The sequence below is a fragment of the Pseudophryne corroboree genome, chromosome 8 (genome assembly GCF_028390025.1).
Source record: "Pseudophryne corroboree isolate aPseCor3 chromosome 8, aPseCor3.hap2, whole genome shotgun sequence".
NCBI lineage: Eukaryota > Metazoa > Chordata > Amphibia > Anura > Myobatrachidae > Pseudophryne > Pseudophryne corroboree.
In genome coordinates this window covers 382,979,246-383,004,695 of record NC_086451.1, presented here as the reverse complement: position 1 = coordinate 383,004,695, position 25,450 = coordinate 382,979,246, and the positions used below count along the sequence as shown (strand labels likewise).

The 25,450-nt window shown below is 48.3% G+C and overlaps 1 protein-coding gene across 6 annotated transcripts in view; it reads left to right on the top strand.

Annotated features, from left to right (window-relative positions):
• CCDC9 (coiled-coil domain containing 9) overlaps positions 1-20,974 on the top strand; it is a 172,852-nt gene extending 151,878 nt beyond the window's left edge. For 5 of the 6 annotated variants that reach the window (XM_063937635.1, XM_063937639.1, XM_063937636.1 and 2 more), the window contains one exon: positions 18,719-20,974. In XM_063937635.1, coding sequence (XP_063793705.1) covers positions 18,719-18,748 — 30 coding nt within the window. In that variant the 3' untranslated portion in view covers positions 18,749-20,974. The remainder of the gene's footprint in view (positions 1-18,718) is intronic. The other variant, XM_063937637.1, reaches the window with a different exon arrangement.
• Positions 20,975-25,450: the final 4,476 nt, after the last annotated feature.

Sequence of the window (25,450 nt, the reverse complement as noted above, 5' to 3'; positions counted from 1 at the left end):
ACATAAACCGACTGGTACACCCACGGTGTCACTAGTGCGTCCACAGCTATCACCTGAGGGTCCCTTGACCTGGCGCAATATTTTTTTAGCTTTTTGTTGAAGCGGGACGCCATCATGTCCACCTGTGGCCGTTCCCAACGGTTTACAATCTGCGTGAAGACTTCTGGATGAAGTCCCCACTCTCCCGGGTGGAGGTCGTGCCTGCTGAGGAAGTCTGCTTGCCAGTTGTCCACTCCCGGAATGAACACTGCTGACAGTGCTAGCACGTGATTTTCCGCCCATCGGAGAATCCTTGTGGCTTCTGCCATCGCCATCCTGCTTCTTGTGCTGCCCTGGCGGTTTACATGGGCGACCGCCGTGATGTTGTCTGATTTGAATCAGCACTGGTTGGTTTTGAAGCAGGGGCTCTGCTTGACTCAGGGCGTTGTAAATGGCCCTTAGTTCCAGTATATTTATGTGTAGTGAAGTCTCCTGACTGTCCTTGGAAGTTCCTTCCCTGAGTGACTGCCCCCCATCCTCGGAGGCTTGCGTCCGTGGTCACCAGGACCCAGTCCTGTATGCCGAATCTGCGGCCCTCGAGAAGATGAGCACTCTGCAGCCACCACAGCAGAGACACCCTGGCCCTCGGGGACAGGGTGATCAACCGATGCATCTGAAGATGCGATCCGGACCACTTGTCTAACAGATCCCACTGAAAGATCCTTGCATGGAACCTGCCGAAGGGAATTGCTTCGTAAGAAGCCACCATCTTTCCCAGGACTCGCGTGCAGTGATGCACCGACACCTGTTTTGGTTTCAGGAGGTCCCTGACCAGAGATGACAATTCCTGGGCCTTCTCCACCGGGAGAAACACCTTCTTCTGTTCTGTGTCCAGAATCATGCCCAGGAAGAGCAGACGCGTCGCAGGAATCAGCTGCGACTTTGGGATATTCAGAATCCAGCCGTGCTGTTGCAACACTTCCTGAGAGAGTGCTACGCTGACTAACAACTGCTCTCTGGACCTCGCCTTTATAAGGAGATCGTCCAAGTACGGGATAATTATAACTCCCTTTTTCCGAAGGAGTATCATCATTTCGGCCATTACCTTGGTAAATACTCTCGGTGCCGTGGACAGACCAAACGGCAACGTCTGGAATTGGTAATGACAATCCTGTACCACAAACCTGAGGTACTCCTGGTGAGGTGGGTAAACGGGGACATGCAAGTAAGCATCCTTGATGTCCAGCGACGCCATAAAATCCCCCTCTTCCAGGCTTGCAATAACCGCCCTGAGCGATTCCATTTTGAACTTGAACTTCCTTATATAAGTGTTCAAGGATTTTAAATTCAGAATGGGTCTCACCGAACCGTCTGGTTTCGGTACCACAAACATTGTGGAATAGTAACCCCGTCCCTGTTGAAGGAGGGGAACCTTGATTATCACCTGCTGGAGGTACAGCTTGTGAATTGCCGCCAGTACTACCTCCCTTTGCCTGGGAGCAGCTGGCAAGGCTGATTTGAGGTAACGGCGAGGGGGAGTCGCCTCGAACTCCAGCTTGTATCCCTGAGATACAATTTGTACAGCCCAGAGATCCACTTGTGAGCGAACCCACTGGTTGCTGAAGTTTCGGAGACGCGCCCCCACCGAGCGTCATGCGGTGGACTTAGAGGAAGCGGGGGAAGATTTTTGTTCCTGGGAACTGGCTGCCTGGTGCAGCTTCTTTCCTCTACCCCTGCCTCTGGGCAGAAAGGATGCGCCTCTGATCCGCTTGCCTTTCTGAGGCCGAAAGGACTGTACATGATAATACGGTGCTTTCTTAGGCTGTGAGGGAACCTGAGGTAAAAAAGTTGACTTCCCGGCTGTTGCCGTGGATACGAGGTCCGAGAGACCGTCCCCAAACAATTCCTCACCCTTATAAGGCAAAACCTCCATGTGTCTTTTAGAATCAGCATCACCTGTCCACTGCCGAGTCCATAATACTCTCCTGGCAGAAATGGACATTGCATTAATTCTAGATGCCAGCAGGCAAATGTCCCTCTGTGCATCCCGCATATATAAGACGACGTCTTTTATATGTTCTATGGTTAGCAAAATAGTATCCCTGTCGAGGGAATCAATGTTGTCTGACAGGGAATCAGACCATGCGGCTGCAGCACTACACATCCATGCTGAAGCAATAGCAGGTCTCAGTATAGTACCTGAGTGTGTATACACAGACTTCAGGATAGCTTCCTGCTTTCTATCCGCAGGCTCCTTTAAGGCGGCCGTATCCTGAGACGGCAGTGCCACCTTTTTTTGATAAGCGTGTGAGCGCCTTGTCCACCCTAGAGGATGTTTCCCAACGTAACCTGTCCGTTGGCGGGAAAGGGTACGCCATCAGTAACCTCTTAGAAATCACTAGTTTCTTATCGGGGGAACTCCACGCTTCCTCACACAATTCATTTAATTCATCAGATGGGGGAAAAGTCACTGGCTGCTTTTTCTCCCCAAACATAATACCCTTCTTGGTGGTATCAGAAATGTGCAATAAATTTTTAATTGCAGTAATCATGCATCGGATGGCTTTTGTAGACTGTGCATTTGTCTCATCCTCATCTACACTGGAGTCAGACTCCGTGTCGACATCTGTGTCTACCATCTGAGCTAGCGGGCGTTTATGAGCCTCTGATGGCCTCTGAGACGCCTGGGCAGGCGCGGGCTGAGATCCCGGCTGTCCCAAGGCTGCTGCGTCATCGAACCTTTTATGTAAGGAGTTGACACTGTCGGTTAAGACCTTCCACATATCCATGCAATCCGGTGTCGGCCCCGTCGGGGGCGACAGCACACTTATCTGCCCTTGCTCCGCCTCCACGTAACCCTCCTCATCAAACATGTCGACACAGCCGTACCGACACACCGCACACACCGCACCCCCCCTGCGCCCTGCACCCTACAGTGACCGGAGTGTGTGGTGTGCAGTGGGAGCAATGGCGCACAGCTGCAGTGCTGTGCGCTACCTTAATGAAGACCGGAGTCTTCTGCCGCCGATTTCATCTCCTTCTCTTCTGTCTTCTGGCTCTGCAAGGGGGACGGCGGCGCGGCTCCGGGAACGGACGATCGAGGTCAGGCCCTGTGTTCGAACCCTCTGGAGCTAATGGTGTCCAGTAGCCTAAGAAGCACAAGCTAGCTGCACGCAGGTAGGTTTGCTTCTCTCCCCTCAGTCCCACGAAGCAGTGAGTCTGTTGCCAGCAGATCTCACTGAAAATAAAAAACCTAACAAATACTTTCTTTCTAGCAAGCTCAGGAGAGCCCACTAGGAGCACCCAGCTCTGGCCGGGCACAGATTCTAACTGAGGTCTGGAGGAGGGGCATAGAGGGAGGAGCCAGTGCACACCAGATAGTACCTAATCTTTCTTTTAGAGTGCCCAGTCTCCTGCGGAGCCCGTCTATTCCCCATGGTCCTTACGGAGTTCCCAGCATCCACTAGGACGTCAGAGAAAATGAGTTAGCACTCCCTATTAGACTGTATGAATGACAGCATCATAATTAATGGGTTAGTCCTCTAGGGCCAGTGTAGAGTAATGACCGTATAATATTTAAGGAGTTGTCCCTCTAGGACTATAGTGTAATAATTCGTTTTTACTCCCTACTAGACTGTATGAATGACAGCATCCTAATTAATGGGTTAGTCCTCTAGGGCCAGTGTAGAGTAATGACAGTATAATATTTAAGGAGTTGTCCCTCTAGGACTATAGTGTAATAATTTGTTTTTACTCCCTACTAAACTGTATGAATGACAGCATCATAATTAATGGGTTAGTCCTCTAGGGCCAGTGCAGAGTAATGGCAGTGTATTATTTAATGAGTTGTCCCACTTAGAACCATAGTATGATAATGAGTTAGTACTTCCTATCAGAGTGTATGAATGACAGCATCATAATTCATGGGTTAGTCCTCTAGTTCCAGTGCGCAGTAATTATAGCAGCTAGTTTAGTAGGACCAGATTATACGAAGGATAGCGACATGTTTAAAAGTATAATATGTTAATGCCATCTATCTCTAGCACTCCAGAGCCCGCATCATGTGGTAATTTTTACCATCTGCTGGTGAACGGTCTCCCTCATCGCTCCACCATAACATTTTGGGCTGGGGCTGTAAGGGGAGAGAGGAGCGGAGGCACACCTGGGGATCTGGCTGTGGGGGGAGAGGGGATAACTTCTTACTAGGGAAATAGTGCAGCTTCACTGGGTCCGTCCATCCTTGGAGCAGGGCATGCAAATGATAACTTTTGTACTGTATTGATGTATTTATTATTATTATCCTTTTATATATAGTGTGGATATATTACACAAACCTATACATTGAGGGGATCATGATTACATTTTTATATTTACATCAGTTACATGAAACGAATATAATGATGAGGTTAGAGCCTGAGATGTGTGATTAGGTAGCGGAATCTCAGTTGTAGCTGCTGGTGAGGGTATTAGAGCAGCCACTGGCATTGTGTGTCGCTTTTGGTGGCATTACAGGTGTAATGAGATACCTGACGTGGAGAGTTTAGACTCGGTAGCTGAGACCATGGAAATACAGAGAGAGACGTTTGGGCTCCCATCAATGATCTATTCATTGCATAGGAGCTAACGTTTTAATAATGATTGGGGATGCTGGCGTTACCCCTGTCCCCTCCCATATTACTGAAATATTCCATGCATAGAAATGGTTAGTGGCTGTAGCATCACAAATATCGGGGGTGCTCAAGTAGCCATAACACAATACCATACTTGCCTACCTGACCCTCTCCATGAGGGAGAAAATGCTCTGTTCCTGGACTTTCCTGGTAATGTATAATTGCCATCACCTGTGGTGAGCTAGTTAATTGATAAGAAAGGTGTTTCACCACAGGTGATGGCCATCATATATTACCAGGTAAGTCCAGGAACAGAGCATTTTCTCCCTCATGGAGAGGGTCAGGTAGGCAAGTATGCACAATACCCTATAGCAGAGGTTCTCAAACTCGGTCCTCAGGACCCCACACAGTGCATGTTTTGCAGATAACCCAGCAGGTGCACAGGTGTATTAATTACTCACTGACGCATTTTAAAAGGTCCACAGGTGGAGCTAATTATTTCACTTGTGATTTTATGAGGAGATCTGCAAAACATGCACTATGTGGGGTCCTGAGGACCGAGTTTGAGAACCTGTGCCTTATAGATTGGCATATATATTGCTTGGTGGACTATTACATGTGTTACACTGTGTGCACCAAGTGATAACTTTATTAGGTAGAGCTGCCCACTAGTAATTTCTCCTACATCTACCACATCCTACCTGAGTTAACTGGGATGTGAGTCATCAAGGTGTCAGTTGCTTTCTGTTACTCTGTATAGTCAGTCTGTATATATGTGTATAGATCGCTGGTATTTTAACAACAGAATTAATGAATGAGCCCCCACTCTCATAGGATGTGGTGTGTAAACTGGGTCATGCCAACAAGGTTACAGAAGTCACTTTAGCGCAAATCATGTAAAAAGCTAGAATGTCGTCTGAATATTTTAAACATTGTAAATAAATATTTTATCAAATATTGAGATGACTCCCACTCTGTTACATTAGCTTATACACCCACATTAGCTCATCCTAGTGTGTTAGATATTGGGGGACAACCCATAGATCACACATGACAGTGGTTACACTCTTCTGAGTCCTGGCAAGGTATGAAAGCTTTCATATGTGTGTGTTTTGTTAGTGTTACAAGAGGCCCTTTCACTTTGGATAAACATAGTGGACCTCTTACTGGGAAAATGTTTTCTCCATATGTGTCACAATGTTATCACGTTCAGTAGGGCTATGAATTAGTATTGCTCACACATGGGCACGAGGCAGTCTGATGATGAATAGAATCCTTAGAGGGACATTTACTAAGCAGTGATAAGAGTGAAGTGAGCCAGTGGAGAAGTGTCCCCATCAACCAATCAGCATCTCTATATCATTTTATAGTATGCAAATTCTAGATGTTACTTCAGTGCTGATTGGTTGCCATGGGCAACTTCTCCACTGGCTCAAGTCTCTGCTCTTATCACTGCTTAGTAAATGTCCACCTTAGTCTGGGACATTTTCAATCTTGCTATGCAAGATGCCTGTACAGGAAAGAATGGTTAATAACTGGTTTATTGTCAATTGTATACAGAATAGCTGTAGGACACCCACTAGTTGAGGGGGAAAATTCCTTCTAATTCCTCCTGCATATGGCCCTATGACAGGGGGGCAGCCATTTTGTTCACTGAACCAACCAGTCACTTTAGTGCCTCATTCCTAAGGAATCGCAGACCTACATGTATATTTTTCACTTTGAATCCACTTTTCTGTCTGCTTTTCAATTCTCTCCAACCTCTGCTTTTTTTATATATATAATGAGATTTGGTTTGGCTAACAGGCTGGTCTGTTCCAAAAATAAATAAATAAATAATCATTCTTTCTTTATGGAGCTCACCATGTGGAACTCCTGGACTGCTTTTAAGATTGTCTCAAAATGTGAGCTTTGGCAGGTTTGCAATGTATAGCCCACCTAGTGGCTGCCTTCACTGTGGGCAGGCAATTAACTAACTTTGTTGTGCTCCTTTACACCAGATCTCATAGAGGATTGTAAGGAGCTGCTCCTATGATCTAACATTATATAAATAGGACCTCGCTTGCTTAATCATGTCACCATGGAGTACGGGGTACATTTGTTCTCCAAATTAAGGAGACATATGGAGGCATGGTTACACCACAAGAAATGCGCTTGGAGCTTCCGCAGCACTAGGTCACCCCATCGCTTTTTCCCTAAAAACCATTGTAACGCTGCGTGCACTAGTGACAGGTTGCTAAGTACATACCTACTAACATTCCCAGAAGTCAGGACAGTCCCTGTAAGTCAGGATTGTCCCACCTGAATGCACACATTGGGAGATATATCATTGAACTAGCATGTAAAGACATGGCGCCCAAAATGGCTGCCTCACCTTCTGCATGCTCCTGATCATCTCCATAAAACAGCGTAAATTCACGACAATGGACCTATGAATCATCATATATATCCAAGGACTCACCTTTAACTTGTACTACTCCATGCGGACATTTAATCAAAACCAACGGATTGCATTCCTGCGCTGAGATACACACTGGATTGAAACCTCTGCATCTCTCCACTGAGAAGTCCTTCAGTTTGGCATCACTGTACTCTGCATTGGACATCCCACACAAGGTGCTGTGGACTACAACCTATCTTTAGCTCAATCCAGCCCCTCACTTAGACATCATTCACCTCTGTTCTCTGAGCAACAAATAACTCTGACTTCTTGCATTAATCAACTAAAATACAGTACAGTATATTCAGGCTCTGAATTGCTGAAGGGTCACTGTTCATTTCAAATCGCAGGACCCCAGCCATTCCCCATGACACGTGTTATAACTACCCCCACAAGAAATTTACTTCAAAGGCCTCTCACACTGAGATTTTTCACACCTACATAATAGGAATTGGATTTGAACACCTTTCCACAAGCCTGCTTTGTCCTGGAACAATTGACTAAATCAGCAACAGGAAAAGCAAAGTTATTTTATTTATCACTTGTTTCAAATATACCCATTGAATTAAAGAGCAGCAATAGGTTATAGCAATAACTCTGTTCATGAACCCATTATAATTTTTTGGATCACTTAACATCCAAACAGCCTTCGTTGGTTTTTTTCCCCATTTTTTTTTTTAGATGTTTATACCCCCCCCCCCCTCCCCCATCCCCGTGAGCGCCACTGTCAGACACAGCGGAGAGGAAGTTCTTCAGACTCGCCCCTCGGCCAAACTCACCAGAGCTGCTGGCCGGATCGGCGGTTCTCGCTGCTCTCACTGTATTGTGTGCGGGCAGTGAAGTCGGAGCGGCCCGAAGTATGGTGGCAGCCGCACGGCGACCTTGCAGCAGCCCAAGGAGAAGAGGCGCCCCATCGGGAAACATGCGGCTGGCCACCCAGAACCCCCGCGGTGGCTCTTTGGGGCGCACCCATGAGGGAGTCGCCGGTGATGCCCTAAAGCCTGGAGCCCTGGCGAGCACCTAAGGAAGCGGTATGCACGCCGGGCACAGATGAGGAAGAGTGCCCCTCAGCCTGCTACCTGGAGACCCAGCTCCTGGAAAGGTCGGCGGCGGCTCCGATGAGACAGCCCACGGCGAAGGCAGCATGGAAGCCCCTGCCGAGGAAAAACCAGAGGTGGTGGCATTTGCTTCTACATAAACGAAGGGTGGTGCTCCAACGTTAAGATTCTAAGTAAATCAAGCAGCCTGCAATGGGAGACGCTCATCATTAACTGCAACCCGTTCTACTCCCCCCGGGAGTTTGCCTCAACAGTACTGGTGGTGGTGTATATCCCCCCCAAGCAAGCGCAAACGATGCCCTGCAACAGCTGGCCACCAGGATAACAGATACAGTACTCCAATATCCCGACTCACTGCTTATAGTATTGGGATACTTCAACAATGCCAACCTGAGCCAAGAGCTACCTAAGTACAAGCAGCAAGTCAAGTGCCATACCAGGGAGGGGCAAACCCTGGACCACTGCTATACCTCCATCAAGACCGCTTACCGGTCCATCCCCCGCGCAGCCCTAGGTCTCAGACCACTGCATAGTCCATCTGCACCCCACATACATCCAGAAGCTGAGGACGGAAAAGCCTGTGATCAGGTCCATCAAACGCTGGACAAGCGAAGCAAAGCTGAAGCTTCAGGCCTGTTTTGACTGCACTGATTGGAGGGTTTTTGAAACTTCTGCTACCGACCTGGATGACCTAGCTGATGTAGTGACATCTTACATCAGCTTCTGCGAGGACACGTGTGTGCCAGCAAAAACAGTCCGCACCTTCAATAAAAACAAGCCTTGGTTCAACTCCTAGCTCAGGAAGCTTTGTCGGGCCAAGGAGGAAGTATACAGCAGCAGGGACAGGGCCCTGTACAAACAGGCCAGGAACTCCCTGACACGCAAAATCAGGCTGGCTAAAAAACGATTCTCCATCAAGCTGACTAACAACCTTTTGGCCAATGACCCACGTCACTTTGGAGAGGTATGCAAGCCATAACCAGCTACAAGAAAACCCGAAAACCCACTGTCATGCACCAGGAACTGGCGGACGAGCTGAACAACTTTTACTGCAGATTTGAGAAGGAGGCCCCCTGTCCCAGTCCTACCCCTATCCCAGGCCAAGCTGACCACCCACTCCCCTATCCCGGTCTCCACTCCCAGGCACTGCGGGCAGATCAGAAAGAGGTAAAAGAAATGTTCAGAAGGGTCAAACCTAGGAAAGCCACAGGCCCAGACAGAGTATCGCGATCTGCCCTAAAGACCTCTGCTGCTCAGTTCGCCCTCATCTTCTCCAAGATCTTCAACACCTCACTGGAGACGTGCAAGGTTCCCTCCTGCTTTAAATGTTCAACAATCGTCTCAGTTCCAAAGAGTGCAGCTGCAAAAAACCTAAACGACTACAGGCCGATCACACTAACATCTGTGACAATGAAAGTGTTTGAACGGCTGGTGCTGAACCACCTGAGAGAAGCGACTAACACCCACCTAGACCCCTTGCAGTTCGCATACCAAGCGAACAGGAGTGTCGAGGACACAGCTAACTTGGGGCTGCACTACATCCTACACCACCCAGACCAACCGGGCTCTTATGCGAGGGTCCTATTTGTCGACTCCAGTTCGGCATTTAACACAATCATCCCCAGTATCCGGCAAGCCAATCTCCTCTCCTTAGGGGGCCCAGAAGCAACATGCTTCAGGATCGTCGACTTCCGGACAGCAAGCAGGGTCATTCATGTCTAGTGGGCGCACGATCAGCACGGGGGCCCCTCAAGGATGTGTCCTCGCCCCCCTGCTCTTCTCTCTAAATACCAACGACTGCACCTCGGCCGAGAAATCAGTACAAATTATAAAATTCACAGACGACACCACCGTTATCGGCTTAATTAAGGACGATGACGAAGCTGCATACTGACGCAAAGTGGAACGGCTAACGCAGTGGTGCGGCAGGAACAACCTTGACCTAAATCCCCCTCAAAACAGTTGAGATGGTGGTGGACTTCAGAAGGAAACCCAATGCCATGCAACCACTCGTAATAGCCGACAGTGTGGTTTCGTGGGTCGACTCCTTCAAATTCATAGGGTCAAAAATTTCCCGAGACCTCAAATGGGGACCCAACATAAGCACTGTCATAAAGAAGGCCCAGCAGCGGATGTTCTTTGTGAGGCAACTCAGGAAATTCAACATCCCGCAGAAGCTACTGGTCATCTTCTACACAGCGATTGTAGAATCCGTCCTATGGGCCTAATTCAAATCTGTTCGCTCGTTAGCTATTTTTTGCAGTGCTGCGAACAGATAGACGCCGCCTATAGAGGGGAGTGTATTTTAGCTTTGCAAGTGTGCGAACGCATGTGCAGCCGAGTAGTACAAAAACAGTTTGTGCAGTTTCTGAGTAGCTCTGACCTTACTCAGCCGCTGCGATCACTTCAGCCTATTCGAGGCCGGAATTGACGTCAGAAACCCGCCTTCAAAAGCCTGGACACGTCTGCGTTTTTCCAAACACTCCCCGAAAATGGTCAGTTGCCACCCACAAACGCTCTCTTTCTGTCAGTCACCTTGCGTTCGGCTGTGCGAATGGACTCTTCGCTAGAACCAGTGCACAGCAACGATCCGCTTTGTACAAGTATGACGCGCCTGCGCATTGTGGTAAATACGCATGCGCAGTAATTACCTGATCGCTGCGCAGTGAAAAAACGCTAGCGAGCGAACAGATCTGAATTAGGCCCTATGTTCCTCGATCACAGTCTAGTATGGAGCTGACAATGAAACTGACAGACGGAGGCTACAAAGGGTGGTGAGGACAGCTGAAAAGATTGTTGAGGCTGACCTCCCTCCCGTCCAGGAATTATACAAGTCAAGGGTCAGGAAGCGAGCAGAGAAAATCGTTGCAGATATGCAGCACCCAGGTCACAAACTGTTTGAACCGCTTCCATCAGGCAGATGCTACATGTCCATTCCCGCGAAGTCGACCAGATCCATTAAAAGCTTCTTCCCACTAGCTGTCCACCAGCTGAACAATATATAAAAAGTCTAACATGTATAGTATTTCTAATATGTCAAGCCTATTGTACATGTAATGTATGCTACGTTTTTCCCCCTTCTTATTAGTGATGAGCGGGTTCGGTTCCTCGGAATCCGAACCCCCCCGAACTTCACCCATTTTACACGGGTCCGAGGCATACTCGGATACTCCAGTATTGCTCGGTTAACCCGAGCGCGCCCGAACGTCATCATCCCGCTGTCGGCTTCTCGCGAGATTCGGATTCTATATAAGGAGCCGCGCGTCGCCGCCATTTTTCACTCGTGCATTGGAAATGATAGTGAGAGGACGTGGCTGGCGTCCTCTCACTTTGTTTCAGAACTTTCAGGGGGCTGCAAATATCTTTATTCTGGGGACCAGCAGTATTATAGGAGGAGTACAGTGCAGAGTTTTGCTGACCAGTGACCACCAGTATTATACGTTCTCTGCCTGAAAAACGCTCCATATCTGTGCTCAGTGTGCTGCATATATCTGTGCTCACACTGCTTTATTGTGGGGACTGGGGACCAGCAGTATTATATAGGAGGAGTACAGTGCAGAGTTTTGCTGACCAGTGACCACCAGTATTATACGTTCTCTGCCTGAAAAACGCTCCATATCTGTGCTGCATTGTAGTATATAGTAGGAGTACAGTGCATAATTTTGCTGACCACCAGTATATAATATATAGGAGTACGGTACAGAAGGCCACTGCTCTACCTACCTCTGTGTCATCAAGTATACTATCCATCCATACCTGTGGTGCATTTCAGTTTTGCACAGTTTGCGGACCACCAGTATATAATATATAGCAGTACGGTACAGTAGGCCACTGCTCTACCTACCTCTGTGTCATCAAGTATACTATCCATCCATACCTGTGGTGCATTTCAGTTTTGCACAGTTTGCTGACCACCAGTATATAATATATAGCAGTACGGTACAGTAGGCCACTGCTCTACCTACCTCTGTGTCGTCAAGTAACTATCCATCCATACCTGTGGTGCATTTCAGTTTTGCACAGTTTGCTGACCACCAGTATATAATATATAGCAGTACGGTACAGTAGGCCACTGCTCTACCTATCTGTGTCGTCAAGTATACTATCCATCCATACCTGTGGTGCATTTCAGTTTTGCACAGTTTGCTGACCACCAGTATATAATATATAGCAGTACGGTACAGTAGGCCACTGCTCTACCTATCTCTGTGTCGTCAAGTATACTATCCATCCATACCTGTGGTGCATTTCAGTTGTGCGCAGTATATATAGTAGTAGGCCACTGCTATTGATACTGGCATATAATTCCACACATTACAAAATGGAGAACAAAAATGTGGAGGGTAAAATAGGGAAAGATCAAGATCCACTTCCACCTCGTGCTGAAGCTGCTGCCACTAGTCATGGCCGAGACGATGAAATGCCATCAACGTCGTCTGCCAAGGCCGATGTCCAATGTCATAGTAGAGAGCATGTAAAATCCAAAACGCACAAGTTCAGTAAAAATCAAAATTAAAATCGTCTGAGGAGAAGCGTAAACTTGCCAATATGCCATTTACGACACGGAGTGGCAAGGAACGGCTGAGGCCCTGGCCTATGTTCATGGCTAGTGGTTCAGCTTCACATGAGGATGGAAGCACTCATCCTCTCGCTAGAAAAATGAAAAGACTTAAGCTGGCAAAAGCACAGCAAACAATTGTGCGTTCTTCTAAATCACAAATCCCCAAGGAGAGTCCAATTGTGTCGGCTGCGATGCCTGACCTTCCCAACACTGGACGGGAAGAGGTGGCGCCTTCCACCATTTGCACGCCCCCTGCAAGTGCTGGAAGGAGCACCCGCAGTCCAGTTCCTGATAGTCAAATTGAAGATGTCACTGTTTAAGTACACCAGGATGAGGATATGGGTGTTGCTGGCGCTGAGGAGGAAATTGACAAGGAGGATTCTGATGGTGAGGTGGTTTGTTTAAGTCAGGCACCCGGGGAGACACCTGTTGTCCGTGGGACGAATATGGCCATTGACATGCCTGGTCAAATTACAAAAAAAATCACCTCTTCGGTGTGGAATTATTTCAACACAAATGCGGACAACAGGTGTCAAGCCGTGTGTTGCCTTTGTCAAGCTGTAATAAGTAGGGGTAAGGACGTTAACCACCTCGGAACATCCTCCCTTATACGTCACCTGCAGCGCATTCATCATAAGTCCGTGACAAGTTCAAAAACTTTGGATGACAGCGGAAGCAGTCCACTGACCACTAAATCCCTTCCTCTTGTAACCAAGCTCCTGCAAACCACACCACCAACTCCCTCAGTGTCAATTTCCTCCTTACACAGGAAAGCCAATAGTCCTGCAGGCCATGTCACTGTCAAGTCTGACTAGTCCTCTCCTGCCTGGGATTCCTCCGATGCATCCTTGAGTGTAACACCTACTGCTGCTGGGATTCGATCGTCATCCCAGAGGGGAAGTCGGAAGACCACTTGTACTACTTCCAGTAAGCAATTGACTGTCCAACAGTCCTTTGCGAGGAAGATGAAATATCACAGCAGTCATCCTGCTGCAAAGCGGATAACTCAGGCCTTGGCAGCCTTGGCGGTGAGAAACGTGTTTCCGGTATCCACCGTTAATTCACAGGCAACTACAGACTTGATTGAGGTACTGTATCCCCGGTACCAAATACCATCTAGGTTCCATTTCTCTAGGCAGGCGATACCGAATATGTACACAGACCTCAGAAAAAGAGTCACCAGTGTCCCTAAAAAATGCAGTTGTACCCAATGTCCACTTAACCACGGACATGTGGACAAGTGGAGCAGGGCAGACTCAGGACTATATGACTGTGACAGCCCACTGGGTAGATGTATTGCCTCCCGCAGCAAGAACAGCAGCGGCGGCACCAGTAGCAGCATCTCGCAAACGCCAACTCGTTCCTAGGCAGGCTACACTTTGTATCACCGCTTTCCAGAAGAGGCACACAGCTGACAACCTCTTACGGAAACTGAGGAACATCATCGCAGAATGGCTTACCCCAAATGGACTCTCCTGGGGATTTGTGACATCGGACAACGCCAGCAATATTGTGCGTGTATTACATCTGGGCAAATTCCAGCACGTCCCATGTTTTGCACATACATTGAATTTGGTGGTGCAGAATTATTTAAAAAAACGACAGGGGCGTGCAAGAGATGCTGTCGGTGGCCCGAAGAATTGCGGGCCACTTTCGGCATTCAGCCACCGCGTGCCGAAGACTGGAGCACCAGCAAACAGTCCTGAACCTGCCCTGCCATCATCTGAAGCAAGAGGTGGTAACGAGGTGGAATTCAACCCTCTATATGCTTCAGAGGATGGAGGAGCAGCAAAAGGCCATTCAAGCCTATACATCTGCCTACGATATAGGCAAAGGAGGGGGAATGCACCTGACTCAAGCGCAGTGGAGAATGATTTCAACGTTGTGCAAGGTTCTGCAACCCTTTGAACTTGCCACACGTGAAGTCAGTTCAGACACCTCCAGCCTGAGAAAGGTCATTCCCCTCATCAGGCTTTTGCAGAAGAAGCTGGAGACATTGAAGGAGGAGCTAAAATAGAGCGATTCCGCTAGGCATGTGGGACTTGTGGATGGAGCCCTTAATTCGCTTAACCAGGATTCACGGGTGGTCAATCTGTTGAAATCAGAGCACTACATTTTGGCCACCGTGCTCGATCCTAGATTTAAAACCTACGTTGGATCTCTTTCCGGCAGACACAAGTCTGCAGAGGTTCAAAGACCTGCTGGTGAGAAAATTGTCAAGTCAAGCGGAACGTGACCTGTCAACAGCTCCTCCTTCACATTCTCCCGCAACTGGGGGTGCGAGGAAAAGGCTAAGAATTCCGAGCCCACCCGCTGGCGGTGATGCAGGGCAGTCTGGAGCGAGTGCTGACATCTGGTCCGGACTGAAGGACCTGCCAACGATTACTGACATGTCGTCTACTGTCACTGCATATGATTCTCTCACCATTGAAAGAATGGTGGAGGATTATATGAGTGACCACATCCAAGTAGGCACGTCAGACAGTCCATACGTATACTGGCAGGAAAAAGAGGCAATTTGGAGGCCCTTGCAGAAACTGGCTTTATTTTACCTATGTTGCCCACCCTCCAGTGTGTACTCCGAAAGAGTGTTTAGTGCAGCCGCTCACCTTGTCAGCAATCGGCGTATGAGGTTACTTCCAGAAAATGTGGAGAAGATGATGTTCATCAAAATGAATTATAATCAATTCCTCCGTGGAGACATTCACAAGCAATTGCCTCCAGAAAGTACACAGGGGCCTGAGATGGTGGATTCCAGTGGGGACGAATTAATAATCTGTGAGGAGGGGGATGTACACAGTGAAAGGGGTGAGGAATCGGACGATGAGGAGGAGGTGGACATCTTGCCTCTGTAGAGCCAGTTTGTGCAAGGAGAGATTGATTGCTTCTTTTTTGGTGGGGGCCCAAACCAACCAGTCATTTCAGTCACAGTTGTGTGGCAGACCCTGTCGCTGAAATGATGTTAAAGTGTGCATGTCCTGTTTATACAACATAAGGGTGGGTGGGAGGGCCCAAGGACAATTCCATCTTGCACCTCTTTTTTCTTTCATTTTTCTTTGCATCATGTGCTGTTTGGGGACTATTTTTTTGAAGTGTGATCCTGCCTGACACTGCAGTGCCACTCCTAGATGGGCCAGGTGTTTGTGTCGGCCACTTGGGTCGCTTAGCTTAGTCACACATCTACCTCATTGCGCCTCTTTTTTTCTTTGCATCATGTGCTGTTTGGGGACTATTTTTTTGAAGTGCCATCCTGTCTGACACTGCAGTGCCACTCCTAGATGGGCCAGGTGTTAGTGTCGGCCACTTGGGTCGCTTAGCTTAGTCATCCAGCGACCTCGGTGCAAATTTTAGGACTAAAAATAATATTGTGAGGTGTTCAGAATAGACTGAAAATGAGTGGAAATTATGGTTATTGAGGTTAATAATACTATGGGATCAAAATGACCCCCAAATTCTATGATTTAAGCTGTTTTTGAGGGTTTTTTGTAAAAAAACACCCGAATACAAAACACACCCGAATCCGACAAAAAAATTTCAGGTAAAGTTTTGCCAAAACGCGTCCGAATCCAAAACACGGCCGCGGAACCGAATCCAAAACCAAAACCCGAAAAATGTCCGGTGCACATCACTACTTCTTATGCTATGTATTCCCCCTTCATGCTGCTGCTTGGCGATGCACTGTACCGCAAAAAAATCCTAGTGTACGTCAGTACACCTGGCCAATAAAGCTGATTCTGATATAAAAGGTTACTTAGTGGACATCAGGTGACATTTCCACATTACACATAATTTATGACTTTTCCCTGTTTCTTAAAAGCTGCAGAGAGTGAGAGATCCGTTAATAATGTATGACCAGAACGGCAGCTTTCAGTGTTTTATGGTCCATCAAGCCAGTCTTCCTGGTATCAGTATGATCTACTTATGTTATTGCGGCCTGTGTCTCTGGGGGAGGGTAGTTATGGCCTTTTGCTATAAGCAAAGTATTCTGGATGCTTTTCTGCTTGAAGTTTCCTTATACCCCTTTCACATTGCATAAATAACCCGGAATCAACCCACTATATTGCCGTGTCGACACGGGTCACTGTGCGATGTGAAAGGGGCCATGGAGAATTCCCTGGTCGCCTGACCCAATAAGTCAGCCCTGGGTATAAGAAGGGTTATTCCCGGGTTGAATACCGGGTCAGTTCCAGTGTGAACGGGTTGCCGGGTCGATGCGACCCGAAACCCGTTCACTACATAAGGAGAGACGGTTCGGAGATAAGCTCATCTCCCAGCGATGCCTCCGCCCCTGCCGCTATGGCAACCCGAACCGGCATATTGCCGGGTTGGGAAGCCTGCTGTTAGGGTCCAATGCCAGATCCCACCCGGGAAGGACCCATTTCCAATTCCCAGGTGGGATCTGGCATTGGGGATGTGAATGGGGTGATAGTGTGAGAAATAACTGTGTAGTAGTACAAGGGGTAGACCGCTGCCATTATCTCATTCTAACAGACACGGGTTCACGGCTTCACCTTTATGAAGTACTAGATCTGCCCCAACCACTGTCACCTGTGCTCAAGCAGAGGATGTTCTTATAATGTGACACACAAGGACGACATTAAATCAATCATGATTCTACTGTAGCATTGCTAGGTCACTGTTTTCCAGGGCACGTGTTTTATCAGTGGTCCTTATTACATTTACAGAAACATTTGGACACATAGATTTGCAGCAGAATAAGTGCAGCCTATTTAATTTTGTGCGAATGGATTTATTTGTCAGTTGCGCTCATGGCGAGATGTACACCTGATACCGTGTTTGGGAGGTGCTCCTGTGCAATGGACATAACATGGGAATGCACATACATGAGTGAGAATGTCACTGAGTCCTGCTTGCTAGCACCTTACTACCTCTGCCCTTCATTAGCATCATGTTTCCTGTCTTTACTTTTTGCTGCTTGTTTCACACTTCTTTTATTCCTGAGAGTAAGGGTATGGCTGTGGTTTCCAAACTCTGGCCTCAAGGTACCTAACAGTCCAGGTTTTAAAGATATCCATGGTTCAGCACAGATGGTTAAATCAAACTGACTGAGATACTAATTAAGTCACCTGTGGCCAAGCATGGATATACTGAAAGTTTAGGGAACATCTGGTCTATGGGAATGTCTCTTATTTCATGGATAACAGAATTGTATTAATGTTATATCACATTTGGGTTTATGTGTATATAGATGCCATGTGGTTGGCCAGTGTATGATCTTTGCAAGTCTTGGGGGCACCCATTATCTGGCTTTATACTCCACCCCAACTGTTGGGGGCACCCCCTGGCTCTCAGACTGGGCGTATGTTGTCTGTGACATCATAGCCAAGCTCTACACTGCCGGCTGCTTCTCCTTCAGGATGGTGTGGGTATTGCCATAAGGGCATTAAAAAGACTAGACAAGTGATAATGTTACTCATTCACTATTTTAGGTGCACCCTAACATTTGGCACCCTGTGTAACTAGGTCAATCCCAATGTCAATGTTCACGCAGTTGAACCTCAGTTTGTTACTGTTTCGATGGTGCAGCCGATGGTTGCATCTGAAGATGCTCAAAGTTGGCATTCCAGTAGTTGCACATTCAGACACACTCTTCTACACCTGGGGAACGGCTAATACTGGCATTAACAAAGTCACAGGTGGTACTATGGCAAAAGACGCTAAAGCGATTTCAACAATAGGATTGCATCAACCCCATAATGTCCTATGACCTGTAGTATCTCTTACTCCATCCAACCTAAAACCATTTTAACTTTGATATGGTCTCTGGAGAAATGACCTCCTCTTTCCTTACCTGATAGAGCAGATTGCACATTTAACTCTGTCCCGCCTCAGTATTTCATTTTAAAGAGATCGCACAAGTTCCCCACTTGTAAAGGTATATGTCCAGGACCACCAGCTCCCATGCATGGAACTAATTCCCACCATAATCATCCAGAGTAAAGGCTTCTGTAGACATGGAAACAATTGAAGTTAAGACAGTGGAGAACCAGGGCCAGGTTGGCTGCTGTCACTATTATTGTAACCGTCTATCTTTTCTTGTCTTCTATAGCAGAATACGGAGGTCCCACCATCATCCTGACCAGCCTGCTCATCAACAGCTGACATTCCTCAAGATATCTCTCTCTGTCCAGGTGTCATGTCTTTTGCACTCACATACAACAAGCTTTCTCTGGGTCTGCACAGGATCATTTGCTTTCCAGCTCACTACAGTATTATCTGCATCAGATCATGCCCGGTGCTCATTTGGCTGGTGGTAATGTTTGGAGAAGGGTTCTTTTTGTCACGTTGCTTGAATCATGGAGGACAGTTGTGTGAGGGTTCAGTGTCTGCATCCATTGGGCGGCTGCTTTCCAGCCACCGTGGTCCCTGTTGGATAATACTAGCACTGAGCACTGCAGAGGAGACATTAAACCTGACCCAAACATCACATCTTGCAAGACATTAATTTTGTGGAATCAGCGGCCTGTGAGAACAAACCATGTGTTGTAGAAGGCGTATTATATGCTGTGTAGGGGAATCATGGTGTAATCTGCATTGGCTCAGTCAGTATTAGATATTGTCAGGAACAGCTAAAAGCATTTAAGAAAAGTGCAATGAAAACTTTATTATTGTGTGCAATACAGTAATTGATCATTGCACTTTATTGCAGGACAAGGTATTGTTTGAATGGTATACTTCTATAACAAGATCCCTCCTTTTCCTTGTGTATTTAGTCTGGAGTTGGAGACATTTTCTCTCACATAACACAGTACAGCAGCTATAAAAAGTATTCACAAAATGTATTTCTCTTACGTCCTAGAGGATACTGGGGTCCACATTAGTACCATGGGGTATAGGCGGGTCCACTAGGAGCCTTTGGCACTTTAAGAAATCAATAGTGTGCACTGGCTCCTCCCTCTATGCCCCTCCTACCAGACTCAGTTTAGAAAATGTGCTCGGAGGAGCCGGTCACGCTTAGGGAAGCTCCTGAAGAGTTTTCTGCATTTATTTTCTGTTTGTTGTTTTCAGCAGGTCTGATTGGCACCACACTGCATGCTTTGTGGGACTTAGGGGGGAGAACGGCCCAACTTCCTAAAGAGTTAATGGTCCCGTTTCTCCGCTGACAGGACACTGAGCTCCTGAGGGAGTCATTCCCATGGCGAGCGTACCCTCCCGCAGCACGCCGCCACCCCTAACAGAGCCAGAAGATAGAAGAGTGGTGCGTACAGCGCCGGTGCCCGGTTAGTGGGTTGCCGGCGGGAATGGCGGCATAAGGGTAGTAGCACAGCTCTCAGTGCAGGCTGCGCTCAAGGGGGCTCAGAGGACATACACAGCAGTGTGTGTCCCACTGTGAGGGGTGCGCTGAGTCACCAATGCATACCCACACTGGCTACCAGTCCTAACAAGTGTTTTAACCCTGTGTAAGACATAAAAATTACCTCAGGCCAGTATAAAAAAGTGGGAAGCCGAGCGCCATTAAGGGGGCGGGGCTTCACTATGAGTGGATCCAGCAGCTCACCAGTGCCATTTTCCCTCTGCAGCTCACACTGACAGGACTCACAGGCAAGCGCAGCTCCTCCACAAAGACTCCACGTCTTCTCAGCGGTTCCAGGGGGTCTTAGAAGTGGGGGGAATGTGTTAGTATACGAAGCCCTATTAAGGGACTTAGTGTGGCAACCCAGCTAAATTTATTTTGCTACAAGTGCACTGTGTGTGGCTGTCTCTGATTTGTGTGTCTCTCTGGTTACTCTGTGTGGGTTAAACTGTGTTTTCACCTTCTGTGTTTGTCCCTTCACATTACCATGTTCAGGTACTGTGTTTCCTGCACAGCTGAGTGTCTTTCATCCCCCGGAGACTTACTACCCTGTACTCAGGATAGTGTTCATTCTCAGGCTAGTGGGGCAGAACCCCCATGGTTAGCTTCCATTAAAGGGATGATATCTAATATTTCTACTAAATTATCCCATAATGAGAAAGAGACGCACTTTTTAAGACAGTCTATGGATGACCTGATGAATAGAGATTCAGTTCCCATACCAGCGTCTCATATTCTCGCCATTTGCCCACAAAAGCGTCCTCTGGCCCAGCTCATGCAGGATGATACTGATGACGATACATCAGATCCAGAGGAGGGTGAAGTGGATGCGAGTGGGGGGGATGCTGTCCTATCACAAAGCATACAGGCCATGATAGAGGCTGTCAGAAATGTCCTGCACATTCCTGACAAGATGGCGGAGGTAGAGGAGGAATCTTATTTTAATGTTAAAAAGAAATCCTCAGCTACTTTCTCTAACGTCCTAGTGGATGCTGGGGACTCCGTAAGGACCATGGGGAATAGACGGGCTCCGCAGGAGACTGGGCACTCTAAAGAAAGATTTAGTACTACCTGGTGTGCACTGGCTCCTCCTTCTATGCCCCTCCTCCAGACCTCAGTTAGAATCTGTGCCCGGCCAGAGCTGTTTGCTTTTAGTGAGCTCTCCTGAGCTTGCTAATAAGAAAGTATTTTAGTTAGGTTTTTTAATTTTCAGAGAGCTTCTGCTGGCAACAGACTCTCTGCTACGTGGGACTGAGGGGAGAGAAGCAAACCTACTAACTGCGGCTAGGTTGCGCTTCTTAGGCTACTGGACACCATTAGCTCCAGAGGGATCGAACACAGGGCCTGACCTTGTCGTCCGTTCCCGGAGCCGCGCCGCCGTCCCCCTCGCAGAGCCAAAAGTCAGAAGCCGGCAGAAGCAAGAAGACGTCGAAATCGGCGGCAGAAGACTCCTGTCTTCACATGAGGTAGCGCACAGCACTGCAGCTGTGCGCCATTGCGCCCACACTACCCACACACTCCGGTCACTGTAGGGTGCAGGGCACGGGGGGGGCGCCCTGGGCAGCAATTAGGATACCTCTTGGCAAAAAGACACATATATACAGCTGGGCACTGTATATATGTACAAGCCCCCGCCATTTTATTACACAGACCCGGGACAGAAGCCCGCCGCTGAGGGGGCGGGGCCTTCTTCCTCAGCACTACCAGCGCCATTTTCTCTTCACAGCTCCGCTGAGAGGAAGCTCCCCAGGCTCTCCCCTGCAGTATCAAGGTAGAAAAAGGGTAAAAAGAGAGGGGGGGGCACATAAATTTAGGCGCAAATTATCATAAACAGCAGCTACTGGGTAAACACTAAGTTACTGTGTAATCCCTGGGTTATATAGCGCTGGGGTGTGTGCTGGCATACTCTCTCTCTCTGTCTCCCCAAAAGGCCTTGTGGGGTCCTGTCCTCAACTAGAGCATTCCCTGTGTGTGTGCGGTGTGTCGGTACGTTTGTGTCGACATGTTTGACGAGGACGGTTACGTGGAGGCAGAACAAGTGCAAGTGACTGTGGTGTCGCCGCCGACACCTGATTGGATGGAGTGTTGGAAGGTGTTAAATGATAACGTAAGCTCCTTGCATAAAAGGTTGGATAATCAGTCAGGGTCTCAACCCGTGTCTGATTCTGCAGCTCAGAGGCCGTCAGGGTCTCAAAAGCGCCCACTATCCCAGTTGGTTGACACAGATGTCGACACGGATTCTGACTCCAGTGTCGATGACGATGAGGCAAAGTTGCAGCCTAAAATGACTAAAGCCATCCGATACATGATTATAGCAATGAAGGATGTATTGCACATATCGGAGGTAAACCCTGTCCCTGACAAAAGGGTGTATATGTATGGGGAGAAAAAGCAAGAGGTGACTTTTCCCCCTTCACATGAGTTAAATGAATTATGTGAAAAAGCATGGGATTCCCCCGATAAGAAAGAGCTGATTTCCAAAAGGTTACTTATGGCGTACCCTTTCCTGCCAACGGACAGGATGCGCTGGGAATCCTCCCCTCTGACACGCTTATCTAAAAAGGTGGCATTGCCGTCACAGGATACGGCCGCCCTAAAGGATCCTGCAGATAGGAAGCAGGAAAGTATCCTGAAGTCTGTTTATGCACACTCAGGTACTATACTGAGACCGGCTATTGCGTCGTCCTGGATGTGTAGTGCTGTAGCAGCATGGACAGATAATCTGTCTGAGGAAATGGATACCTTAGACAAGGATACCATTTTACTGACCCTGGGGCATATAAAAGACGCTGTCCTATATATGAGGGATGCCCAGAGGGACATTTGCCTACTGGGCTCTAGAATATATGCAATGTCAATTTCTGCCAGAAGGGTCCTGTGGACTCGGCAATGGACAGGCGATGCCGACTCCAAAAAGCACATGGAGGTGTTACCTTACAAGGGTGAGGAATTGTTTGGGGATGGTCTCTCGGACCTAGTTTCCACAGCTACGGCTGGGAAGTCAAACTTTTTGCCATATATTCCCTCACAGCCTAAGAAAGCACCGTATTACCAAATGCAGTCCTTTCGATAACAGAGAAGCAAGAAGGTCAGAGGTGCGTCCTTTATGGCCAGAGGCAGGGATAGAGGAAAGAAGCTGCGCCATTCAGCTAGTTCCCAGGAACAGAAGTCCTCCCCGGCTTCCACTAAATCCACCGCATGACGCTGGGGCTCCACAGGAGCCAGGAGCGGTGGGGGCGCGTCTCCGAAATTTCAGCCATCAGTGGGTTCGCTCACAGGTGGATCCCTGGGCTATACAGATTGTGTCTCAGGGATACAAGCTGGAATTCGAAGTGATGCCCCCTCACCGTTACCTCAAATCGGCCCTGCCAGCTTCCCCCATAGAAAGGGAAGTAGTGTTAGCGGCAATTCATAAGTTATATCTCCAGCAGGTGGTGGTAAAGGTTCCCCTCCTTCAACAATGAAGAGGATACTATTCCACAATGTTTGTGGTACCGAAACCGGACGGTTCGGTCAGACCCATATTGAATTTAAAATCCCTGAACTTTTATCTGAAAAGATTCAAGTTCAAGATGGAATCGCTCAGAGCGGTCATTGCAAGCCTGGAAGAGGGGGATTTTATGGTGTCTCTGGACATCAAGGATGCGTACTTGCATGTCCCCATTTATCCACCTCATCAGGAGTACCTCAGGTTTGTGGTACAGGACTGTCATTACCAATTCCAGACGTTGCCGTTTGGCCTGTCCACGGCACCGAGAATATTTACCAAGGTGATTACGGAAATGATGGTGCTCCTTCGGAAGCAAGGGGTTACGATTATCCCATACTTGGACGATCTCCTCATAAAGGCGAGGTCCAGGGAGCGGTTGCTGATCAGCGTAGCACTCTCTCAGGAAGTGTTGCAACAGCACGGCTGGATTCTGAATGTTCCAAAGTCGCAGCTGATTCCTACGACGCGTCTGCCCTTCCTGGGCATGATTCTGGACACAAACCAGAAAAAGGTGTTTCTCCCGGAGGAGAAGGCTCAGGAGCTCGTGACTCTGGTCAGAGGCCTCCTAAAACCAAAACAGGAATCGGTGCATCACTGCACGCGAGTCCTGGGAAAGATGGTGGCGTCATACGAAGCCATTCCCTTCGGCAGGTTCCATGCGAGGATCTTTCAGTGGGATCTGTTGGACAAGTGGTCCGGATCGCATCTTCAGATGCATCGGTTGATCACCCTGTCCCCCAGGGCCAGGGTGTCTCTTCTGTGGTGGCTGCAAAGTGCTCACCTCCTCGAGGGCCGCAGGTTCGGCAAACAGGACTTGGGTCCTGGTGACCACGGATGCAAGCCTCCGAGGATGGGGGGCAGTCACTCAAGGAAGAAACTTCCAGGGGCTGTGGTCAAGTCAGGAGACTTGTCTGCACATCAATATCCTGGAACGAAGGGCCATATACAACGCCCTGAGTCAAGCGGAGCCTCTGCTTCGAAACCAACCAGTGCTGATTCAGTCAGACAACATCACGGCAGTGGCCCATGTAAACCGCCAGGGCGGCACAAGAAGCAGGGTGGCAATGGCAGAAGCCACCAGGATTCTTCGTTGGGCGGAGAATCACGTACTAGCACTGCCAGCAGTGTTCATTCCGGGAGTTAACAACTGGGAAGCAGACTTCCTCAGCAGGCACGACCTCCACCCGGGAGAGTGGGGACTTCATCAAGAAGTCTTCACGCAGATTGCAAATCGATGGGAACTGCCACAGGTGGACATGATGGCGTCCCGTCTCAACAAAAAGCTAAAAAGATATTGCGCCAGGTCAAGGGATCCTCAGGCGATAGCTGTGGACGCACTAGTAACACCGTGGGTATTCCAGTCGGTCTATGTGTTTCCTCCTCTTCCTCTCATACCAAAGGTGCTGAGAATTGTAAGAAAAAGAGGAGTGAGAACAATACTCATTGTTCCGGATTGGCCAAGAAGGACTTGGTACCCGGAATTGCAAGAAATGCTCACAGAGGACCCGTGGCCTCTGCTTCTCAGACAGGACCTGTTACAACAAGGGTCCTGTCTGTTCCAAGACTTACCGCGGCTGCTTTTAACGGCATGGCGGTTGAACGCCGGATCCTAGCGGAAAAAGGCATTCCGGATGAAGTTATTCCTACGCTGATAAAGGCTAGGAAGGATGTGACAGCAAACCATTATCACCGTATATGGCGAAAATATGTTACTTGGTGTGAGGCCAGGAAGGCCCCTACAGAGGAATTCCAGCTGGGTCGATTCCTGCACTTCCTACAGTCAGGAGTGACTATGGGCCTGAAATTAGGGTCCATAAAGGTCCAGATTTCGGCCCTATCCATTTTCTTCCAAAAAGAACTGGCTTCACTGCCTGAGGTTCAGACGTTTGTTAAGGGAGTGCTGCATATTCAACCCCCTTTTGTGCCACCAGTGGCACCTTGGGATCTTAACGTGGTGTTGAGTTTCCTGAAATCCCACTGGTGTGAACCACTTAAGA